The sequence below is a fragment of the Malaclemys terrapin genome, chromosome 12 (assembly GCF_027887155.1).
Source record: "Malaclemys terrapin pileata isolate rMalTer1 chromosome 12, rMalTer1.hap1, whole genome shotgun sequence".
NCBI lineage: Eukaryota > Metazoa > Chordata > Testudines > Emydidae > Malaclemys > Malaclemys terrapin.
In genome coordinates, this window is record NC_071516.1 from 4,551,558 (window position 1) to 4,572,673 (window position 21,116).

Sequence of the window (21,116 nt, forward strand, 5' to 3'; positions counted from 1 at the left end):
GAGGGGCAAGATTTGGGTCTATGTCATTTTCCATTGCGTAGAGTGTCATTACTTGAAACCACAGGGCAGATTCGAGGCTGCCTTGGGGAAGTTTTGTGATGCTTTCCCTGCACTGGCCACTGGGCTCTCCTATGCTGCAGCATCACTGGGAGCTGTGTAGTGGTCCCTATCCCTCCCTGTGGGTGGTGCAGGGGAAAATGCCAAGAGAAAGGGGTTGTGGCAAGGACACCTCACCCTGCTGTTGAATGGCCTCTTGCTAAAATGGCCTCTTAGGGCCACGTGCAGCTGGGGTAACTCAGAGCAGCCTATTGGCTGCTCTAAATTGTCATGGGGAACTGGAACAATGGAGACCAGCCCAGGATCATGAGGGTGAAACAGCGGCATAATCTTCTCGGCCACCCTCTCCTGAGCTCTGCCAAGCACCCCTCAGCCTCGGCCTGAGATCTGGGCCTCAATGTCACTAAGACCCCGAAGTCCACATTGAGAACTGAGTCTATCGTGAATGGGAAGGTTCAAAAATAAGCTATTTCTGAGTGCTCCAAGCACCTAGACGAGTATCGAAACATTTTCTTAACCTCTAGTCATTCCTCACTCAGGCAAAATGACTTTGGTCTCTCATTATCCGAGCTCCATTAACCAAACTGTTGCTTTGTTTCTCCTCCCTCACTCTTGGGAGGTTACCACCAAGTGACCCAGTTCTCAGCAGGCCGGGGAATTCTCACGCCTCACCTGAGGATAAATGCGCCACGGCCTCCCTTTTCACACCAGCTCCTGGAGGCTTCTTTTTCAGCTCATCCGTGCTGCTGGTCCCCTCCAGTTTCTTGGCTCGATGGGCCTTTGCCTTGTCCTCTGCTTTTGCCAGGCCTGTAGAAGGAGAGCAACCTTTATTAAAGACATACACCGTGAAACCGGGGCCTTGAGACAGAGAGATTTGATGGATGCTCTTCTGGTGAATGTTATCTAACTGATTCATTAGGCAAAAATCCTGCAGTCCTTTAGGCACAATGCCTACTGAAGTCCATGGGAGTTTTGACTAAGCAGCAATGGCAAGATTTGACCCATGACTATGATATGCTGAGTCACGCATGCACCTGGAATTTTGAAACAGAAAGCAAGACACTTTTCCTGTTCCCAAAGAATTTACAGCTTGGGAAATTCCAAGCCAAGACAGAGCACGGGACATTCAGATAAGGGATGGAGGGTGAGGGGAGCACGCTGGGAGGGATTTCTACCTGACGCCTGATGGAGGAATTTGAAAGAGGATAATTATAATAATAATATAACATGGAGATATACCCATCTCCTAGAAGTGGAAGGGACCCTGAAAGGTCATCAAGTCCAGCCCCTGGCCTTCACTAGCAGGACCAAGTAGTGATTTTTGCCCCAGATCCTTAAGTGGTCCCCTCAAGGATTGAACTCACAACGCTGGGTTTAGCAGGCCAATGCGCAAACCACTGAGCTATCCCTCCCCCGCTTTTGAGACACTGGAATATTAAAGGGCTGTTTCTGCTGAGAGACGCATGCAGGGTACAGCTTTGGGGATCTGCTCGCTAAAGGAATCCAGAGTCCCTACTATTAAATAACACAGTTCTGGGATCACAAATGGGATCTTTACTCCCCATAGCCTTAAAAATTTGCCATCATGAATCCTGGGACTTCATTAAACAGGCCGTGTTGTCAGACTGTGAAACTGCCGGGGAATAGGAGAGCAGAGAGCAGGGCTAGCGTGAGAGTGAGTGCCAGGCACACGTGGGAACCGAAATCCCTCGGGAGACCAGGCTGTTGCCACCTGCGCTGCTGAGTGAGCTGCCGTGTTGCCAAGTCTGACTGCAAAGGCAAACAAATTTGCTCCTGGTGGAAAAGGGATTAGCAGGCAGAGTTATATATACACACAGAGCCAACGGCACTCGGTCCAGCTTCCCTGCTTAATCATGCCTTTGTGTTCTTTCTCCCACCTCAGCTGTGCATCTTGTTCCATGCTCGGAATAAGCGATTCCTCGCTTTTCATTCTGGTCCCTCCAGACACACTTCTTATGTGATTCTTTTTGGCCATAATCCACCGAGGAAAGGGGCCAGGATCGTGTCTTCCCCTATGTACTGTGTAGTCCCAGACAAGCAGCTGATGGACCAACAAATAAACAGCAATAATAACAGCTCCATCTGATGCCCCTCTGCTCTGCACAGGCAAAACCTCACACTGTATGGGCAGTTAACAGGCAGGTTACCCACCTGGGTGTGTGCAAGAAATGGAAGATACAGTTTTAAAGGCCACTTTTGAAAATCTGGCCAATAGGGGCAGATATGGGTTGCAGCAAGACCTGTTTGCCCAGAATCACGTTTTGGTCCAACACCCGCAGACTGGAATTTTAGAACGCGAGTCCCGAGAGCCATGTGCATTTTTAGGCATCTGTTTCATGCTCTTTCTGCACATGCCCGCACGGGAGGAGTTACATGTGAAAACTGAGCATTCACAAGTGCAAATGCATATTTGTGAGCACAGATGTTTGATTTGCTCAGGCAACGGCAGGAACTTTGTGTGCAAAAATGATGCAAAAATATCCCGCGAACTCCAGGCCCCAACTGGCTATTAAGGGCACTAGGGATCCTGTATCCAGGTGCTGACATCTGAGATGGGGCAGGAGATGAGGATGCTGGAGCATACTCGGGGTAGAATATTAAATCAAAGGCAGAATGATGCAGCCATACTTCTCGTGCTGCCCCATCCCTCCTTTTTTGGGTGGCAGCTCAGAGGAGATCATCTCAGTCATCAGCCATTCATAGGTGAAGTTTTAGGTCCCATCTTGGATACAGAGTCTAACCAATGCTTCTGTTGGAGGCTCTGCTCGGGGTGCCCTGGGTAATGAAGAGATCTCAGATACCTGCCTTCACAGGAGCAGGGAGGAGGGGCAGTATTCTGGAAACACACAGGGGGAAGCTATAGACTCTGGAATTGAAACAGGGCTGCCCCGTATGTTACCTTTCAATCCAAACGTCCCCGAGATGGACGGTTGCTCCCCGGTAAATTTCTTAGGAGTTTTCTGTTTCCTTCCTGACTCGAGAGAGAGAAAACAGAGATAAAAATTTGGTCAAATAACTGCACTGCAAGCGTGGATTTAAATACACACAGGCAAAGGCACCTGGATGAACTCTGGATCAGAAGGTGAGCAGTAAGGGATCCAACCTTACTTTACCCTCCCCCCCCGCAAGGGGCTTTACTGCCCTGAAATGAAGCAGCTATGGGTGGGACCCTCAGTCTGACACCCTCGTCGAGCACTAGAGGTGCTGTCCTTCTCTCCAGATCCCATGGCAGCTGAAAAGTCTGCTCCCGAACCCTCGGATCCCTATCATCATAAGGCAGATCTGACTGCTGAAGGCTGTAGACCAACCTGGCATCGAGTGACTAATGGCCCCCCTAGCCCCCTACGCGGTTTCTGCACCTACAGTCTCCTTAGTGCTTTGGGAGCGGAACTCCACAGCCCCACTTTCCAGGCCCAATACAGTCCCGACCCATGTCAGTCTCAGGCACGCTCCCCTCCGACTGACTGCTCCGTGTACGTGGCTTCGATTTCTGACTGTGGTTGTGCTGCGCAGCTTCACCGTGTCCTGCTCCCCGGGAGCCAGATGCATGAGTGTAAACGGAGAGCGAGGCCATGGCTTTCAACGGAGTCACCCTCCATCACACTGCTGTCCCGGAGACCGGGAGTGACTCTACCCTTCGCCCGGGGACACCGCCCACTCCAGCCTCCTGAACCAACAGAGCCCCGGGCTCTAATCTTACTGTGCTTCATCCTCTCTGGGTCCTCCTCCTGGAGGGAAGCCTGCGTGCCCCCTTGCTGTTTGGGATCCTTGCAGCTCGAAGACTTGGCCGTCGGGGTAGCTGCTGCTACGGCCTCCGCTGCCGTGATCTGAAATACTTTGTTCTTCCTGCTCTCCACCAGGCACTCTCCATTCTCGGGGACCACAGTCTTCTCCACCTTGGCCTGTTTGGGATGGATGGTGGGGGAATCTGAACTCTCAGCAGCTCTAGGGCAAAGCATAGAGGGCTTATGTAAAGCGGAGTCAAGAAACCAACGCTGTTGACACCTCTTCCAACCCAACGGCCAATCGGGATTGCACCCCAGTGGCCAGTGGGAAGGGAATTGGGAGTTTTCCCCTTCTCTCTTCCCAGCCTTCCCCAAAACACTGGCAAGCAGCGAAGCCACGCGCCGGTACCTTTTCTTGCCACTGGCCTTGCCAACGGCTTTCTGCACTTTGTTTTCTGCTTTGCTAGCTGGTACCGGCCTATCCAAGTGGTTCCAGAGCCTGTGCTTTTCCAGCTGGGTTTTGGATGTGAAGGCAGCTTCGCAGTAAGAGCAAGGGTAAGTCAGCTTCTCCGAGATCGCCCCCTGCAAGAGAGCAGAGAGGTGGGAGAGGGAAAGGACCAGCCCTTTCCCTGCAAGTGCAAGAACCTTCCTGCAAACTCACACTGCCAAGACGGGGAGGTAGAAGAATCCCTTTCCACACACGCCACAGCAGGTGAGCTTTTCAAAAGCACAAGGGCCGTAGGTACCTGATCCCCATCGACTTTCAATGGGAATTGGAGGGTTATTTCTCTTTGGCTCCATTGGAAATTCCAGCCAGCATTTTAAACTGGAGCCAGGGAGTGCTTTAGTGAGCTACACACACCCCAGTGCATCAAAAGGGGAATCTGGTCCTTCGTGGGGATGAAAACAGAATCCCTTTTTTTAAAATAAAAGCATAACAGAGATCCTAATACAGTCAGCCGCCGAAACTGCAAGCGCAAATCCTGCATGTGCACATGCAAACAGGCCCAGAGACATGCAATTGCAAGCTTGCTAGAAAGTTGGAGTTTTGTGCACAATTCAGATGGCTGCTTTTTGAGAACAGGGGGCCAGTTTATCTCAAGTTGCAGCTTTGAACTGGAGGGTGAATCCTGCAATGGGATTTCCTTTCCCATTCTCTTTGCACTCCCTCATTCCACGCAGCCTGGGCTCCCCGTGAATTTAATTCTTAGGCAAAGCCCTGCCGAGGGGCCTTCGCTCTCAACTTGCTTTAGAATTCTGACGGGGACCAGGCCATGTGGGGCTTGGATCATTTTGCTAGGGAAAAACCTGAGGTTCTCAATCCGTCTTTCCCCAGGCAATGGGAATCCAGGGGGATGGGGCAGGGGTGGGGTTGCCTACGGAAGGACTCTGTTAGGTTAAAGGAAAGCGCTGCCCCTTGGCACTGAGGGACGTGTGCAGACAAGGGACGTGTCGGGGAGGCAGCATTCCTCTGGCCCGGCTGGATAGAAGGAGTTGGAGTTTAATGGATGCAAGCAGCAACTGAGTTTTAGAACACTCCGTCTCCATTAAAGAGATTAGAGGTGAAACCCTGGCCCCGGTGAAAGTACAGTAATGGCAAAACTCTCATTGACTCCAACCAGGCCAGGATTTCACCTCACGTATGTACTGGGAAGTGTCAAGAAATTCAGTATTAGATCTGCCTCTTTGTATGCAAAGGTCCCTCCTGGGAAATCAGACCCCTGTGCACTGCCTCCCCCGTTGTACATTCAAACAGGGCAACTGCAGGCTCTGGCCTGGCCCCTATATTTGGGGGAAACTATTGCCCACCTCCATGAGCAACGGAGGGCCTTAGGTTCAGCAGAACCAACGCAGCTCCGTGGCACAGGGTGGGAGAAGGCAGCGCAGGCATTGGGGAATGCATGCCAGGGCTCCAGGCCCCAGCACAGAGATGCACTGGGGGCGAGGAGGCAAATGCACATCACTGCAGATCCACCCACCATAGGCAGGCAGTGCACCAGCCAAAGGGGTTTCTGTAGCCTCAGGCTGGAGTACCAGCCATGGAGTAGCTTTCTTCCCTCGCACATCCCCAGCACAAAGTCCAGTCAGTTGGGCTAAGGGCTGGATACTGGCCTGGGCCCTCCGTGAGGCAGAGTTTCCTGTTGATTTGCACTTAGCCGGTACTAACGTAGCTTTGCACATGATCACGCAAAATTCCTCCACTTACACAATCTGACCTGAAGGGAACACGACAGCTGGAGAGGCTAATACATTTGATAATCCCATTTCAGGGAGTGGTTATTCCATACTTCAAATGTTCTCTGCCCATCCTCTAAGATACCCAGGCCGTGGCAGGTAAAGCAAACCTACCCCCATGTGTACAGCCCGCGCCGCCTCTTAATAAACTGCAGAACAGCGGCAGAGACTGAAATAAACAGCAACCCTCAGTGCCATAAAAGTGGGGCAGAAAATGGAGGGGAGATTGCTGATTACAGAAAGGTTTCTGCTCAGTTTTCGCTGCCTTTGAATCTCGACAAATTCACCTGTTTGGAGCCTGCCCAGAAATTCTGCACAATCCCAACTGCTCAGATAAAAAAGGGGAAAAAAAAATTCTGGGGGGTGGGGTTTGAATCAATAATAATAAAAAAAGACAACGTATTTCCTCCGCTAGCCTATTTCTGGTTTTGAGCTGCACATGGCAGGGATTGTGCCTCCCTCTGTTTGTAAAGTGCCTGGAACAAACTGGGCGCTACCATCACATCAATCAATCAATCTTTAACAATAACCCCCACCCACCCTCTGCAAAGAACCACCTTCAAGACCACATATCACACAGGTGCTATTCACACTCGTATGTCTACCTTGTTGTGGGGACCTGGTTACATCTCACACACTGCTCCAAAAGTACATTCACCTTGCCCTCCACCGCCCTCCCTCCTTGGGTGTCCATAAGGAACGTGGTTTTCTTTTTAGAGGGGAGGTCACATAATTCAGGTGAGCAAGTTCCTTTTGCGGGATAGTAACTCAGCCTGAATTTCTGCACCATGCACACACAGGTAGGCGTGTACCTGCACACTCACGCACAGATACTTGCACAAAAGACAACGGCAAACAAAATTAGCATCTTCCTGGATAAGGAAGAGCCTAATTAAATGAAGTTTTCGTTTCCTTTTTAAACAGCTGAGTCATTCAAACTAACCACAACCATATTTTTTCCCCCAATAGTTCAAACGGTGGCTCCACTGGGGAGGTTTTGGATTTTTTCATGTTTTAAAAGGTCCAGCTCATTTTGATTGTCATGCTCCTGACATTCATTGCCAGCCTGGAGTGCAGGGGACGGGCCTAGATGACCTGTTGAGGTCCCTTCCAGTCCTGCACTTCTATGATTGAAATGAACCAACCCAGGCATTTTGGGACCTTTCCATAGATTTTCAAGGAATATTCAAGGCATCAATATTCTGAGGAACAAGAGAGCTTTGTCTTAACTAGGAAAAGTGGTGGAGTGTAGGTCAGGCTTAGCTAACACGTGCTAACTACGCCGCACCTCAAAGTGAGCTTTTTCCTCGGGTATATGCAAGGTCAGGGGGGCGAGAACAATGTGTATCGTGGGGGTGCCGAGAGCCATTGAACCAAACTATAAACCCTGCATATGATGGAAACCACTTCAAGCCGGGGGTGCAATAGCACCCCCAGTCCCAGCACCTATGTGTGTGATTGAACAGGTCAAGTGGTAGCCCTGATTAGGTTAGAGCTCAGGCAGGTAAATCAGTCTAACGGTGTTACCTTGCACATACACTAGGAAAAAGGTTAAGTTCAGATCAGACTTAACCGCATAAGCCCCCCAGGTTCCCCGGGTGCACACTCGCATTGCTAGCTCGTGGTGTAGCCCGCCTCGCTGCACCCTCACTGATACTTCTAGCAAGCTAGCTAGAGCACTGCTAGCGCATGTGTCGCGGGGCTATGTCTACCCAGCATTTGGGAGCGAGCGGGCGGGCGGGCGCGGGGGGTCGACAGACATGGCATTTGCGCTCTAACAATAGCTGTGCAGACAGCGCTTTGAAGTCGCAGCTCAGGCCAGAGTCCAGGCTCTGAAGCCCACCCTCGTCCCTACCTTCAGAGCCCGCGCTCCTGCCCAAGCCACAGCTTCAAGTGTTGTCGCACTAGCACGAGCCCCACTGAACCAAGACTGTCGACCCGGGCTGGAAAGCTCATTCCAAACTGCTGTGTAGACACAGCCTCTGTGTTCTTCTTGAGATCTGCCCAATAATCCAAGCCAGCCAATTACACAGCTTTCGTGGGCATGAAACCTCCGGCATGCTCACTAACACCACGCCACCAAATGGAAAGCATCCTGGAGAAACCCATTCCCATAGCTGACAGAGCACGTGATGAATGAGGGGAAGAGGTGCAGTAGGTCCAGCCAGGTACTGCTCAGCTTTCCCTTCCAGCCAGATGTCAGGATGGCACTGCACACGGGCGGACGGTTCGAGGAGGGAGGGGGATAAAATACTGACTCAGTATGACGGTGCCTGCGAAAACCTGAGAGACCCAGGCAGTTTAGCCCTACTGCTGAGAAATCGTCCAGACGTGGGCGTTGTGCTGGAAGCGAAGGGGAACACTGAAAATTATACACACAAGAACTGATCGTCAAAATGAAACACAAACCTCCATCCTCCTTACCCCTTGGCAGCGCTGATAATGGTACTTCAGGCCGTAAATACTGGGGAACTCCAGCCAGCAGCCTGAATTGGGGCACTTCACCCTGGAATGGGCCTTGAACTCATCTTTCCACTGGTTCATCAGGGGCAGCTGAGAAAGGGAGACATGGTGACATGCAGCTGAATACACACCTTCCAGCGTCCCGTGAACACAACACATGCTGGGGCGAACATTTCAGAAGGGCGGGCCCAGCATGTACTCAAAATGAACTACTTGTACCTGTCACCACCTGCTTTCCACCCTCAGTCAGGTACATGCACTCAGGTTCGCTTATACTGGGGATGCAATCACGCACTCATACATTGCACCTTTTGCAAAAGGGAAGCAGCCCATCTCTCACTGTGTTTCCCAGGTGACTAAAGTACATTCTAGCCCAGCCCCGTAAATCTCACCAAAAGTCGCCTCAGTGATTTAACCACCTCACATTTCATCTAGTCATCAAATCATGCCGCACCCTAGTCTAATGACAACCTGCTCCGTATGTTGTCCACGCTACAGGGCTGAAATTAAATTGTACAATTCCCCAGGGAACAACTCACACCTTACTACACGCCACCCGATAATTAAACCGGCTCTGACACCCCCACGCTGAATACGCCAGATCTCTAACCTGCCTAATGGAAAGCACCGTCTTGACATGCAAAAGCCTATTCAAGTGACTCGCGATGCTGAGTGTCCAACTGGAGACACCGTGAAGAGGCCCAGTTCTCCGAAAGCGCTGAGCAACTACACAGGTGTCTCAAGTGTGGCACCCAACCTGCCAGTCACTTGTTGGAACCCGGACCGCCTCTATTTTTCACGTAATGCCAATGAGTTCTTCCAATCCCACCCATCAAACACCACTCCCTTTGGCCACCCTACTGAAGAAACCACACTGTGGATCATGTCAGTTGTTAAGCCGTACTTTATAGATAATCCCCATAAATAAACCTTAGCTCACATCATCCTTTCACCCATGTCACTCCCGTAAGCACATCACACTTGGCATCAAATTGTTCAAAGGGGACGCACCCAGCTGTGCAGACAGATGTGTGCGCCAACACAGCTTCATCAGCACATGTGACAGCAGGGCCAGCCTGAGCAAAAACGCTTCCAAAGGAGCAGCTCGATGGCTGATCTGTGTCAACAAACACTTGCGCTGTCTGGTTTTTAAAACCAGCCTCCCTAGGTCCTGTCCTGAGAGGTGCTGAGTCCAGCGGGCACCCAGCACCCTGCAGGTCAGTCCCACATCGCACCGTCCACGATCACAGAGCTTGAGTGACGTCTCCCCTAGCTCGAAGGGCTGCCGGAAGGACTCAGACTGGTGCCTGAACTGCTAAGCCAGACTGCAAAGCAGCCTCATGCTGGAAGAGGGAGTTGCTTTGAATGAGGCTGGCTGTTCTCGCTCCCCTTCTCCCTGGCAGACGCACACACGGGCTCTGTAACAGCATCTCCCCCAGATTCCTTCGCAGTCAGTGGAATTAAACTGGCTGATCAGGAACACCACCTGGGCACCTGGTGCTCGCTCTGCCCCACCTCAGACCCTGAGGGGTTGGGTTGGGCTTTTTACTAACGACTTTGCAGGGGGCTGGACAGGATGAGGAAGAGAGAACGGGAAGGAGAGACTCAGACAGAGAGAGACGGGGGAAGTGGGAGATCAGGGCACCAATGGATTTGGATTCTTACAGGAATGTCTTTCAGCACCTGGTTTTCTGCCTTAGGTCTCCCTTTCTTCTTGCCTTCTGTTTTGTCGCTGGTTGCATTTCCTGCAAACAAACACAGAACATGTGGCCCACAGCTACCCAGCCAGCAAGTCGAGACCTTGATTTCTGTCGTTGCACTAGACTCCTCCTGCCTATTAACAGGCACAGATAGTCCACATTTCCTAACCCTCCCTCCTGACTGTGCCGTGACTGTAGGGTGACCAGATGTCCTGATTTTATAAGGACAGTCCCGATTTTTGGGGCTTTTTCTTATGCAGGTACCTTTTACCCCCCACCTCCTGTCCCGATTGTTCACACTTGCTGTCTGGTCACCCTACGTGACTGTCCAAACTTCACACCACCACGATTCAGCCTGGATCTAAGCCAGGGTTAGAGTCAACCTCAGTGCACGCCAGCAGCCGAACTCCAAGGGCGGGAATTTCAAAACGCTCAGCTCTGGGTTCGCTCTGCTCCCGTTTAACCCATTGACTTCAGCGGGAGCAGAGCCGGGCCAAAGTGGAGTGCTCCTGAAATCCCGGCCCTACTCATCCGTTTCTTTTTGTCTTCAACAATAAACAGGCTTGGGCTGGAAAAAGGGGCCAAACCCTGATGACCAGGGAAGGAAACCGGGGGCAAAGATCCAACAACAGGACTGAGTAGCCCGAGCCAGGCTGGAAAACATAGGAATTGTCCCACCCCACCTTAATGCTTTAGAGCTCCGCTGCACTCCCACTCTGCCTGCACAGTGGCTCCCAGCAATGGACAGCGACGTAGCGATTACAGGTGTGCTTAGAGTGGAAGCGTTATGGCAGAGGAAGTGAGAGTTAGGAGGAGATGGCACGGGTAGGGGAGCGTGACGGGTTATGGCTATGGAGCTGAGTTGCAGAGACTGGAGGTGAGGCAGTGAGGCCAGGAAGAAGGAACAGACGATGGAGGAAAAGGATGGAGCCTAAAGAGAGACTACATGCCGCACATCATCTCTGTGAGGCTGTTTAGGGGGGAAGTTCACCCCTCTCCTGGGGGGCCAGCATGCAGCCTGTGAAGTGCTTACATCCTATCCTGAGGGCCTTGTACTCGGCCGACCCTTAGCCTGGTCTCAAGCCGTAGCAGCTTTGAGGCTCTTGCCCCTCGGTTCCCTACATGAGCCCTCACTCCCAGGCAATCCTTACTGGTCCCAGCGGGAGTCCAGCTCACTCTTGGGGTCTTTTCAGAGCCCTATTTACAGCGACCTCGTCTCTAGCTCCTGGCGGCGCTTCCCAAGACCCACCTCCGGGGCCTTCGCTCACATCCAGCTTGTAGGATCAGCCTGCCCTAAACAGGGGGGCTGAAGAAAAAGGTTCGCAACTGCCTCAATTACTGAGTTACTGGAGCTCGCTAGCAATCCCTGGGGAAACACCCCCCCACTCCCCCTGTGGCCAGTGTCCCCCTCGTAAGCTCCACTTCTCCATGGAGAGCTGGGAGCACGTTCTGGGTGTGTGCCTAATGGGCACTGCCTGAATGCAGGAACGCGCAGACAGACGGGGCACGTTCCAGCACCGGCCTAAATGGGACGATCATGATGTCTAGCCCTTGTTCTGGCTCCATTGTCCAGGGATGAATTGCACTGGAGCTGAATGAATAATTGATGGTTTGGGTCTGTCGACCCAAAACAATCCCGCCCGCCCCCCACATTTTTTTAGTATAGTTTTCCACGTTATTTTCCCCCTTTTCGTTTTTTAAAAAACAAATCGAGCTACATTTCAAAACGAAACATCGTTCTGAAAGGAAAAGTTGACATTTTCATTTTGAAAATATCGACGTGAAATGTTTCAACGTTAAAAAAAGTCATTTTTTGCAGCCAAAACTATTCATCGCATTCGACCCAAATTCGTGAATAGTTTTGGTCAGGCCGAAACTGCATTTCTTTTTACCAAATAAACGATTTGTCCGAAAAATGTCACCCAGTTCTAAAACTCATCCCATGTGAACTCAGATTGGATTATCGCAGTTTTTCCGCTATCAGACTTGCTGAATACATCAACAGCAGCAAGGTACCTACCCAAATGACCCTGGTTTGCAGAGTCCATCTGCCAAGCGGCTGTCCCTCAGGGCTGTATTTTCATAAAATATCCACTAGCATCCTGCATTACAGCCAGCATAATGGACCCTTAAAATAGAACCTTAATCAACAGGGTGAATCCTCTGAAAATTCCACTAGGTCGAGCTCCTTTGGTATCCAATGACCTGGGTGGGTCTGCCGACTCCTGCACCAGTGTCCCAATGTCGCTTCCTATCATTTCAAGCAGGATTGACGCTCTCCTTTCTAATTTCATACAACCCCACTTGAAAACAAAAACGGAGCTAAAGCTCCAGTTTGGCCCAACCCTACTCAGCAGCGGAGGATTATTGTCATGGGCCTGCCAGACTCAGAAGCTCAGAACCCTTCTGAACGGTGGAGCATGACAACGTGCACTTACATATCACAGTGCTGAACACTAGATGACTGCTTATGTCCTAACATTATGGTCTCCAGCTAGCAGCCAGGCGGCCTTCCCAGCACTACTCCAGTTTTACACTGAAATCAATGGAGCTACTCTAGGATAAGACAGGAGTAATACCGCAGAGAATCAGCGTCACCCAAGCAGGGTGGAGCCCTGCCCTTCCTCTTCCGCTGCAGATTGTCAGTGTCCCGGTTGGGCTCTTGGTGCATCAAAAATTTTTCAGGGGTCTACTCCATACCCCACGGATGGGGCAATTACATACTTAGATTCCTCATGAACATGGAGGACAAGACTACCCCAGTGCTGTTCTCCTGGCCTATCACATTAGCTAACAGCACAGATGGGGTTCCTTGCAAGAGGAAGGGGGCAGTTTCCTTCTCCTCCTCGCCTGCCTCTGAAGATTTGGGGATCCTAACACAGGACACGCCAGGAACATCCTCTAGGATGAAGAGGCACGGCCGTGCAAAAGTCCGCAAAGGAGACAGTTTTGCTGACATCCTTCCAATCTGTGGTCAGTGCTGCTTATTTTGCAAACAGGAGCTTTTGGAGTCGACTGAAGTATTTATTTACTGGCAAGGAATCAGAAGAGCCTCCAGTCATACTCTAAAGCCCTGGTCGAGTTTCTCTCGCGTCATTACTGAACAGGCTGTGTGAGTCCGGGTGAGCTAATGCACCCACAAAACCACTGGCTGTTGGTTTTGTTATCAATACAGTTGCTGACATGGCAGATTGAGTTTTAGGGGGCTTTAAATACGTACCTTAGAGGCGTTGGCCTTGTGCCTGAGGTGGTGGGTATGAATGCACCACAAAACATGTCCTCATTGTGCCTTTCTGGTATCGCAATATCTCTCTCTAGTCTAACTTCCAGTTCAGGAATCTCCGGTTAAAAACACCGTTTTGTTTCATTTAATATAGCGTCAGGTACAGGAATGGTCTAGTGCAAGATGGCAGAAGCAACTAAGAGTGACAAAAAATAGCAAATGCCTGTTTTTCAGTTATATTAAAGGACATATTAGTGATTTTTATTACATTTTCCATGTGCCCATTTCTTTGACTGCTAGCATTCTCCCTCTGTTCCTGCTGTCTCCATCTACACAGGGTACAGTTTAAAGCAAGCATTCAACAATCATAAGTCAGGGCCCCCAAAGTTATGAGATCGACTTTAAAAATAATACATTTTTGGGTTGGGAGTGGGGGTTATTTGCTTTCTGGTGTCTGAGACTTAAGGGGTCACATTTGTCCATAACTATGAAGTCTAAATCTTACGTTTGCTTTTTAAATGAAAGCTGCAATTCTCATTTAATAACATGACTCCAGGAGCTGGGGCTCTAAGAAAATTACTGTGAGAGTTGTGCTAAAATATGATCCTAGATATGATCCATATTGCTTGGCACATGCTTATCTACGGATTTCAGTGTGAGATGAGGGTGCTCAGCCCTTCTGAAAAGCCAGCCTCCAGGTTTTTAAAAATTTGGCAACCACAATGGAAACATCCAAAATTAGAAGCCACTTTTGAAAATGCAGGCCCCGGTGTACAGCAGAAACAACATGAATAGTGGAAACAAATTCTTAACGTTTTCCGTAACTAAATTAGACCTTATTTGCAGCTGTACTGGAAAGGTGCAAATATCCACAATCATGGTATAAAAACTTCAAAAGACTTTGGGACCAAATTGTCAAAACCGGACCTCTTTGTGTGCATGCGCAACTCTGCCTGCACTACCACTCGCATGCACAATTTTTGACACACAGCTGCTAAACTAAGAACGCTGACACATACCAACTCCAAGCCAAACACAAACGGGTTCTGAGCTTGTCAATCTTATCATTTGTATGAGCTAGTGGGAGTGTGCAAAAAAGTGTACACACCCCAAAAAGTGAAACCATCCCCCCTCCAGAGGGGCAGGACAAAGCCTGTCCCATTTAAGCGTTTCTTTGAGGGCTTAATTGCAACTTAAGTGGTGCACAGAGTGAATTTAACCCAAAAGCAGGTTGAAAAGACGTCCCTCTGCAATATCCAGAATAGGCCAGTAGAAACAGTAAGCAGTAAAATGAAGATTCAGGCTTAGATGCGGAGGTTTTAATTAAAGGAGGAAAAAAAACAGTGCTAGTAAATGCTCCATCTGAAGGGGAAACAAAAACAGCTTGTGGAGAACAATTTACATTTACAAAAAAACACCAACAGAAAAATCAAACAAAAAACAACCCAAGAATAAACTCTGCAAACTCACATGCTGTACGGCCAGAGAAGTCAAAGATTCCGGCTCAGAACCTGGCTCTAATTTAGAAGCTAGATCTGTGGGTTTTTTTCTTTTTCTTTTTTTGGAACAACTGTTACAAGTTAGCTGAAAGGCTACCTGGCTACCTACAAAACTTTCCCTCAGAATAAGCTGCCTCTCAAGTTTTATGCTGTATGCTCCAAATACCCTGGGGCAAAGTGGCATCTAGAAAATAAGACTGTTTAGTATTTTATTTCTAGTTCCTTAAAGTCATACCAGCTGTTCTGCTCAGCTTTGGCAGCCATGAACCCATCGTCCCGCTGATCCAGAACGATGTGTGTGTAATATGTGGCTTTTAGTCTATGGCACAGTTATAACCCTTACGGAATATAAAATAACTGCGGAAAGCTGAGCTCTCTGCCTTATAAAGCCACCTATCTGACCCCCCCGTAAGGAAACCTCATTGCTCCAGTACAGTTCTGGAGTAAGGTTTGCAGGTCCCCTTTCAAAACCATTATCAAAGTTCTGTTAAGAGTTTTCCACTTATTAGAAATTCTGTTTGTTGGTTACATATTTTTCTTTGCCTCCTGGATTCTGAGACTGTAAGGTGCACACAGGTAATAGTTTCAAGATTTTCTATGCAACCATGAGGGCTAGAAACTTCACTTTATTGTAAGTGAAAGCTGAGCTTCTCACATGACTCCAGGAGCTGGGACTTTAAGACCAACACCCAATATTGCAAGACTCACAGTAAAACAGCAAGAGTTGGCAACCCTGCAACTTCACTGTTCTCCCCTGTCAGGAGGGACAGTCCTTTCTGAAAAATATCTCTTACTTTTCCACTTTGTCCCTCCGAAACACTCTGCCAGTTCAAAATATTCCAACGCAGCAAGAACAGCGTGCCCCTGTTTTTCTATGTAGTTCCCCAAGAAAAGAAGCAGGCCAGTGGGGAGCCTGGCATGTTTGGAATGGTTGGTGAAGTTCATCCTCTCTATATTTTTAAAAACTTTTAAAGACTTTAAAAACTTTTTTTTTTTTTAATTTAATTCCTTGTTCATCCATTTCCAGCACTGGCAGAGATGCAAATTGCTTCTTCGTCAGGGATGAAGAAGAGGGAGCAATTGGAGGCCTAGTCCAGAGGAATAGAAAATATATTGCTTTTTTCCCCAACATCTGGGCTCACAGCTACCCATCTGCACCACCTGCTAGCTCCACAGCACAGCTGCAGGGAGGCCAGCTGTGGTTAGTGTGGCAGGATTATGTACTGTATTGGCATGCCGTGCACAGCTCAGCGCTGCTGGTGTTAAACCCAGATTGTTTATAGTCATGTACAAGGGAGGTGCCTTGCTCCTCCATTCCCGCAGCTGTGCAGAGAAATGCAAAGTGTACATCTTCTAAAAAGTTGAGAGACAGGGTCAAACCCTGTACCTTTAAGGCACATGGAATTCTGTGCAGATTCTCTAGGTATCCAAAGCCCCTCATGGTCAAGACCAAAGCCACAGCATGAAAACCATGCTCTCCTTGAAACGGATCCCAGAACAGACAGGCTGGGCACAGGGCTTTGGAACGACTGCAAGTCAGAGAGCACCAGCAAAGCTTATTACTGCAGAGGCAACTTCTCCCTGGATCTGCACAAAGCTTAATTTCACACCTGCGAAATTAACCTTGTTAGGAACTAACACCCCACAGAACTCTCCCACCAGCGGGAATAATCAAAAGTTTTCGCTCCGTCACATTCATTTAAACCAGGAAGTTGAGGAATTAAAAATGGAGGGTGTTTTTATTTTATTTTAAAGACACTGACAAGAGCTGATACAGCAAAAACCAAAAAAGCCTTTAGACAGATTTAGTTCACTCTACTTAGCTCTGAGTAACACCACTCGGATAGCAATTATATGTCCATAATTAATTATTTTCTACCTCGCTGCAGCTACAAGCACTTGTGAGTGCTCAGACAATTGGGCTGCCCGTCGGAGCGTCTCTGACACCTAGTTTTGGGGTGGGATGGATGCTGACCTGTGGAATGGAATGTCTCATTCTTTGCCCCAAAGGTGCCTTTCATCTCAGTTTAAGAAGAGTTCTCAAACTTTTTCAGAGCCTGGACCCCTGTTTAATCCAGAGAGTGTCTCGTGAACACTCCCCTGCACGTGAGTCACCTCCCGTCCCACCGGTGATTTAATAACATCCCTGTAGCAACTACGGCAATTGCCTACAAGGAAAAGTAACACTTAGGCCAAGATTTTACCAAGTGACCATTTATTTTGGGGCCCAACTTGAGACATCTTAAAGGGGCCTGATTTTCATAATGTGATGAGTACCCATCCTAGGGCCCTTTAAAGTGTCTCAAATTGGGCACCTAAAATCACTGGAAAGAGCCAACTTCATGTAAGCAGCCAGTTTTCCAACATAAGAACGGCCATCCTGGGTCAGACCAAAGGTCCAGCATCTTGTCTTCCGACAGTGGCCAATGCCAGGTGCTTCAGAGGGAACTTCCTCAATGAGTGACTGTTCATCATCGCCACATGATTCATGGGGCCTCCACCAGCCATCAGCACAGGCAAAGTCCCCATTCTGTGCATCGCCACCGTGGCCCACAGAACAAAGCCAGATTAGCCAACAACGACTTCCACTAGGAAAAAAGAGCCATCTTCGGGCACCTGCATTCTCAACATGGAGCAAAAGCACCAACAAACTTCAGCCCAGTAGATCACCCAGTTGGCTGAACTTTCTAACAGCCATTCCTGGAAAGAGACGGGGACATCAGCGAATGCGCCGCTCCATTCTGCCAGCCGGGGGAGGAGAGTTTCAGGCTCTTCTGTGGACGGCACAAACTATCCATGTGACAAATCTCATTACAAATAAATAAATAATAATAAAAAATTACTCGCCATCAGGACCAAGAATTCACATAAACGAGAGTGCGGTATCCAGACTGCCTAGAGGCACGGTCCTGGCCATCCGAATGAGCTGCACTGTGGGGATGACAGAGACGTCCCTTATGTTGATGGATGGCGGAGGCCATGTGAGTCACGCCGTGCTGATGAAAGGTCACTTAATGGGGAGGATGAGCTTCCTGACTGGGTCTTGCCCAGCCAGGGCATTCGGCCCAAGATGGCAAGCTGCAGCAAAGTAACTCAAACTTATGGCAGGTTTATAGGTCCCTGGATAGAAAATCAACTTGCACCGGAATGACAACCTTTAGCAAACAAATCCCACTGGCCTCACACATTCACAAACCCAGCATTCTGGGCGGGTGACAAATGAGACCCAAGGCGCAATAGACTAGATAGACAGACAGCATTCAGGAGGTCTGCTTCCCTACCGTTCAACTGCCCCTCGGTTCAAGCCACATCATTCACTTCCAGCCCCAATTTCCCTACGTTCTATACAGATCTAGGGACCCCTCGCTTTACTGCAGAAAAGCATTTACATCAGCAGTAGACTCATAGACTCATAGACTTTAAGGTCAGAAGGGACCAATATGATCATCTAGTCTGACCTCCCGCATGATGCAGGCCACAAAAGCTGACCCACCCCCTTTCCCTTGACTCAGCTGAGATGAAACTGAGGCAGCAGAACGGGTCACGCTACCTAACCGAATCCTCTAGCATTTTCCCAGGTCTGCATGTAAAATGTGTGTCCCTCAGTCTGGGTCTTTGCTTCACACGCAGGCTTTGGCAGGCTGAAAGGTATGTCCCCTTCCCCTTGGTTTGGAAGGTGACGGTTCCAAGACCTACCCTATGCCCTGTCTCCTCCACCCCCTTTGCTTTGAGAAAAGAAAACCCAATTTCTTACCCAGCTTGGGGGGCTCAGGGGTCGGATTTACCCTCATCTCTGTCCTACTGCCTTCTTTGCTTGCGCTGGTTTTGCTGGACCCTGCAGCTCTCCTTCCACCTCTGAAGGAATATGGATCCGCCATCTCTAGAACGAGCAGAAGACATGTTAAAAACACACCAACCTTCTGCCTCGGAGAAAGCACACGCTACAAGCAAGAAAGGCATCTAGGGTGGAAAAAATATTAAACAGGACTAAATGTTCTCATTTAAAAAAGAAGCGGGGTATATTTGCAAATATTTGTTTTATGGTTGAGTGATACTATAGATATGGTTGAGGGGCTGCTTTCATTATAAACCCGTTTCCTCTACGCATACAAGAGCAAAGACTTTATTCGAAATGACGGGCTGGATTCCTACAGAGAAACAACGAACAAACGGCTTTTTCTTCTTTGCTTATTTCTCTGCTTTCGTGAGAAGACAACAAAAGAAAAAAAAAGTGAGTTTTAATGAACAGATCCTGTGATAAATTTCCAATTTTCGTTATGAATGGCAACCTCGTCTAAACTGAGAATTGTTAACGTTATCTAGATCCCCCGGATTAATAATTCAGTTTGGCTTCTCTGTAAATAATGAACATCAAACATGATCCCGAAAAGCCCGATCTCGCTTCCGTGGAAGCCGACAGCAAAACTCCATCAACTTCAATGGTGGCAGGAAGAGTCTTTGGGATTGCTGGCTGTTACAATTCCAGCCCGAGGGGGAGTATTTTCAAACACGCTGTAAAAACATCACAATAAAATGAATGGAGGGAGGGAGGGGTTAAAACAAGTGGCACGAACACATGGTGCAGACTTCTATCCACTAGGCCACCCATGCAGCAGAGACGACGGGGTCCTCCGGAAGTCATTAGCGGCAGAGGTCCTTATGGCTTTTATAGCTTGGAAGCCTCTGAAGGTATGTAATGAATCTGCTAGTGTTGAGGAACTGGTGATTTTAGGGCAGCAGGGGGCAGGTGGATCTAAGGGCTGGCCTGGAGAGGCAAGCAGCGTCTCTATAATTAGCGCATTGTGGAGACAAAGTAGATGGGAATCAATTGAAGCATAGCTCTTTCCCATTAGCCCAGCCTCTGTTGTAAAGGATGATTAAACAGACTATGCCAAATCCATCCCTGGTGTCATTCAGCTGAAATCAATGGGGCTGAACGAGGGATGAATTTGGCTCATCTGTTTACATTGGCAGTTTGTTCCTCTAATGCACAAGTCAATTTCCGATTGGGAGCTGAGTGAGAAGGCCAGATTAATCTCCCTGAGGACCCGAGGGCTTGACCCTGCCTTTTTTACTCAGGTGAATAAAGGTTGCATGGTCGGTCCTCAGTTCAAATAAATGGGCTGTGCAGGGTTGAAACGGCAATTCCATAACACACAGACATGGCCAAGTGCTGTAACTCGGGCTCTCAACCTTTCCAGATGACTGTCCCCCTTTCATGAGTCTGATTTGTCTTGTGTACCTCCAAGTTCCACCTAATTTCAAAGCTCCTTGCTTACAAAATCAGACATAAAAATACAAAAGTGTCACAGCACACTAGTACTGAACAATTGCAGACTTTCTCTTTTTTACCATATAATTATAAATAAATCGACTGGAATATGAATATCGTACTTACATTTCGGTGTGTCGTATATAGAGCAGTATAAACAAGTCATTGTCTGTATGGAATTTTAGTTTGTACTGACTTTCCTAGTGCTTTTTATGTAGCCTGTTGTAAAACTAGGCAAATATCTAGATGAGTTGATGTACCCCCTGGGAGACCTCTGCAAAATAGGCCTATGCACAGAGCCCAACCTGCCTGGCTCTGTGGCCAACTCACCCCTACTGTGTGGCCATGGGAAAGTTATTTAAACTCTCAATTTCCCAAGCTACAAGACAAGGATGCTAATATTTATCCACTGTCCAGGAGCAGGGGGAGGATTGATTAGCTAATGTTTGTAGAGTGCTCTGATGAGGCTAGGTACTGTTATTAGAAGGGGTGTGTGTGTGTATGTATGTGTGGGTGTGTGTGTGTTTGTTCTGATGAGGCTAGGCACTGTTATTAGAAGGTGTGTGTGTGTTTTTGAAAGTGGGAGAAGAAATAGCCCAGATCCGGGAACTTCTTCCAAAAGCTACTGTGCCTCTAACAGGGATCTTCACGTGAGCACAGATCCTTCAGTGCATATACGTTAATGACTACACATCAACAACTTTATACTTTTCTCTCTCAGGAGGGTATTTTGATGTCCCACAGAGCTGACACGCACGAATCACAAGGGCTTTGCCATTTTTAAGACAGATATAACGTTATCCCACCACACACACACCTGGACACAGACACTCTCAGGCTAGCCCATAAGAGCCATGCTGCCAAACAATTAACAGACACTGAGGCAAGGTACAAAGCACCTGAACGGACACTGTGATTCTG

General features: G+C 48.8%; 1 protein-coding gene across 2 annotated transcripts in view; it reads right to left on the reverse strand.

Moving 5' to 3' along the window:
- The window catches only part of LOC128847106 (zinc finger protein 512B-like), a 79,165-nt gene that overhangs the window by 48,869 nt on the left and 9,180 nt on the right, over positions 1-21,116 (reverse strand). For both annotated transcript variants that reach the window (XM_054046443.1, XM_054046442.1), the window contains exons 2-8: positions 18,678-18,803; positions 10,167-10,246; positions 8,463-8,591; positions 4,213-4,385; positions 3,779-4,023; positions 2,978-3,049; positions 730-864 (exon numbers count right to left, since the gene is read on the reverse strand). In XM_054046443.1, the coding sequence (XP_053902418.1) occupies positions 730-864; positions 2,978-3,049; positions 3,779-4,023; positions 4,213-4,385; positions 8,463-8,591; positions 10,167-10,246; positions 18,678-18,801 (958 nt within the window). In that variant the 5' untranslated portion in view covers positions 18,802-18,803. The remainder of the gene's footprint in view (positions 1-729; positions 865-2,977; positions 3,050-3,778; positions 4,024-4,212; positions 4,386-8,462; positions 8,592-10,166; positions 10,247-18,677; positions 18,804-21,116) is intronic.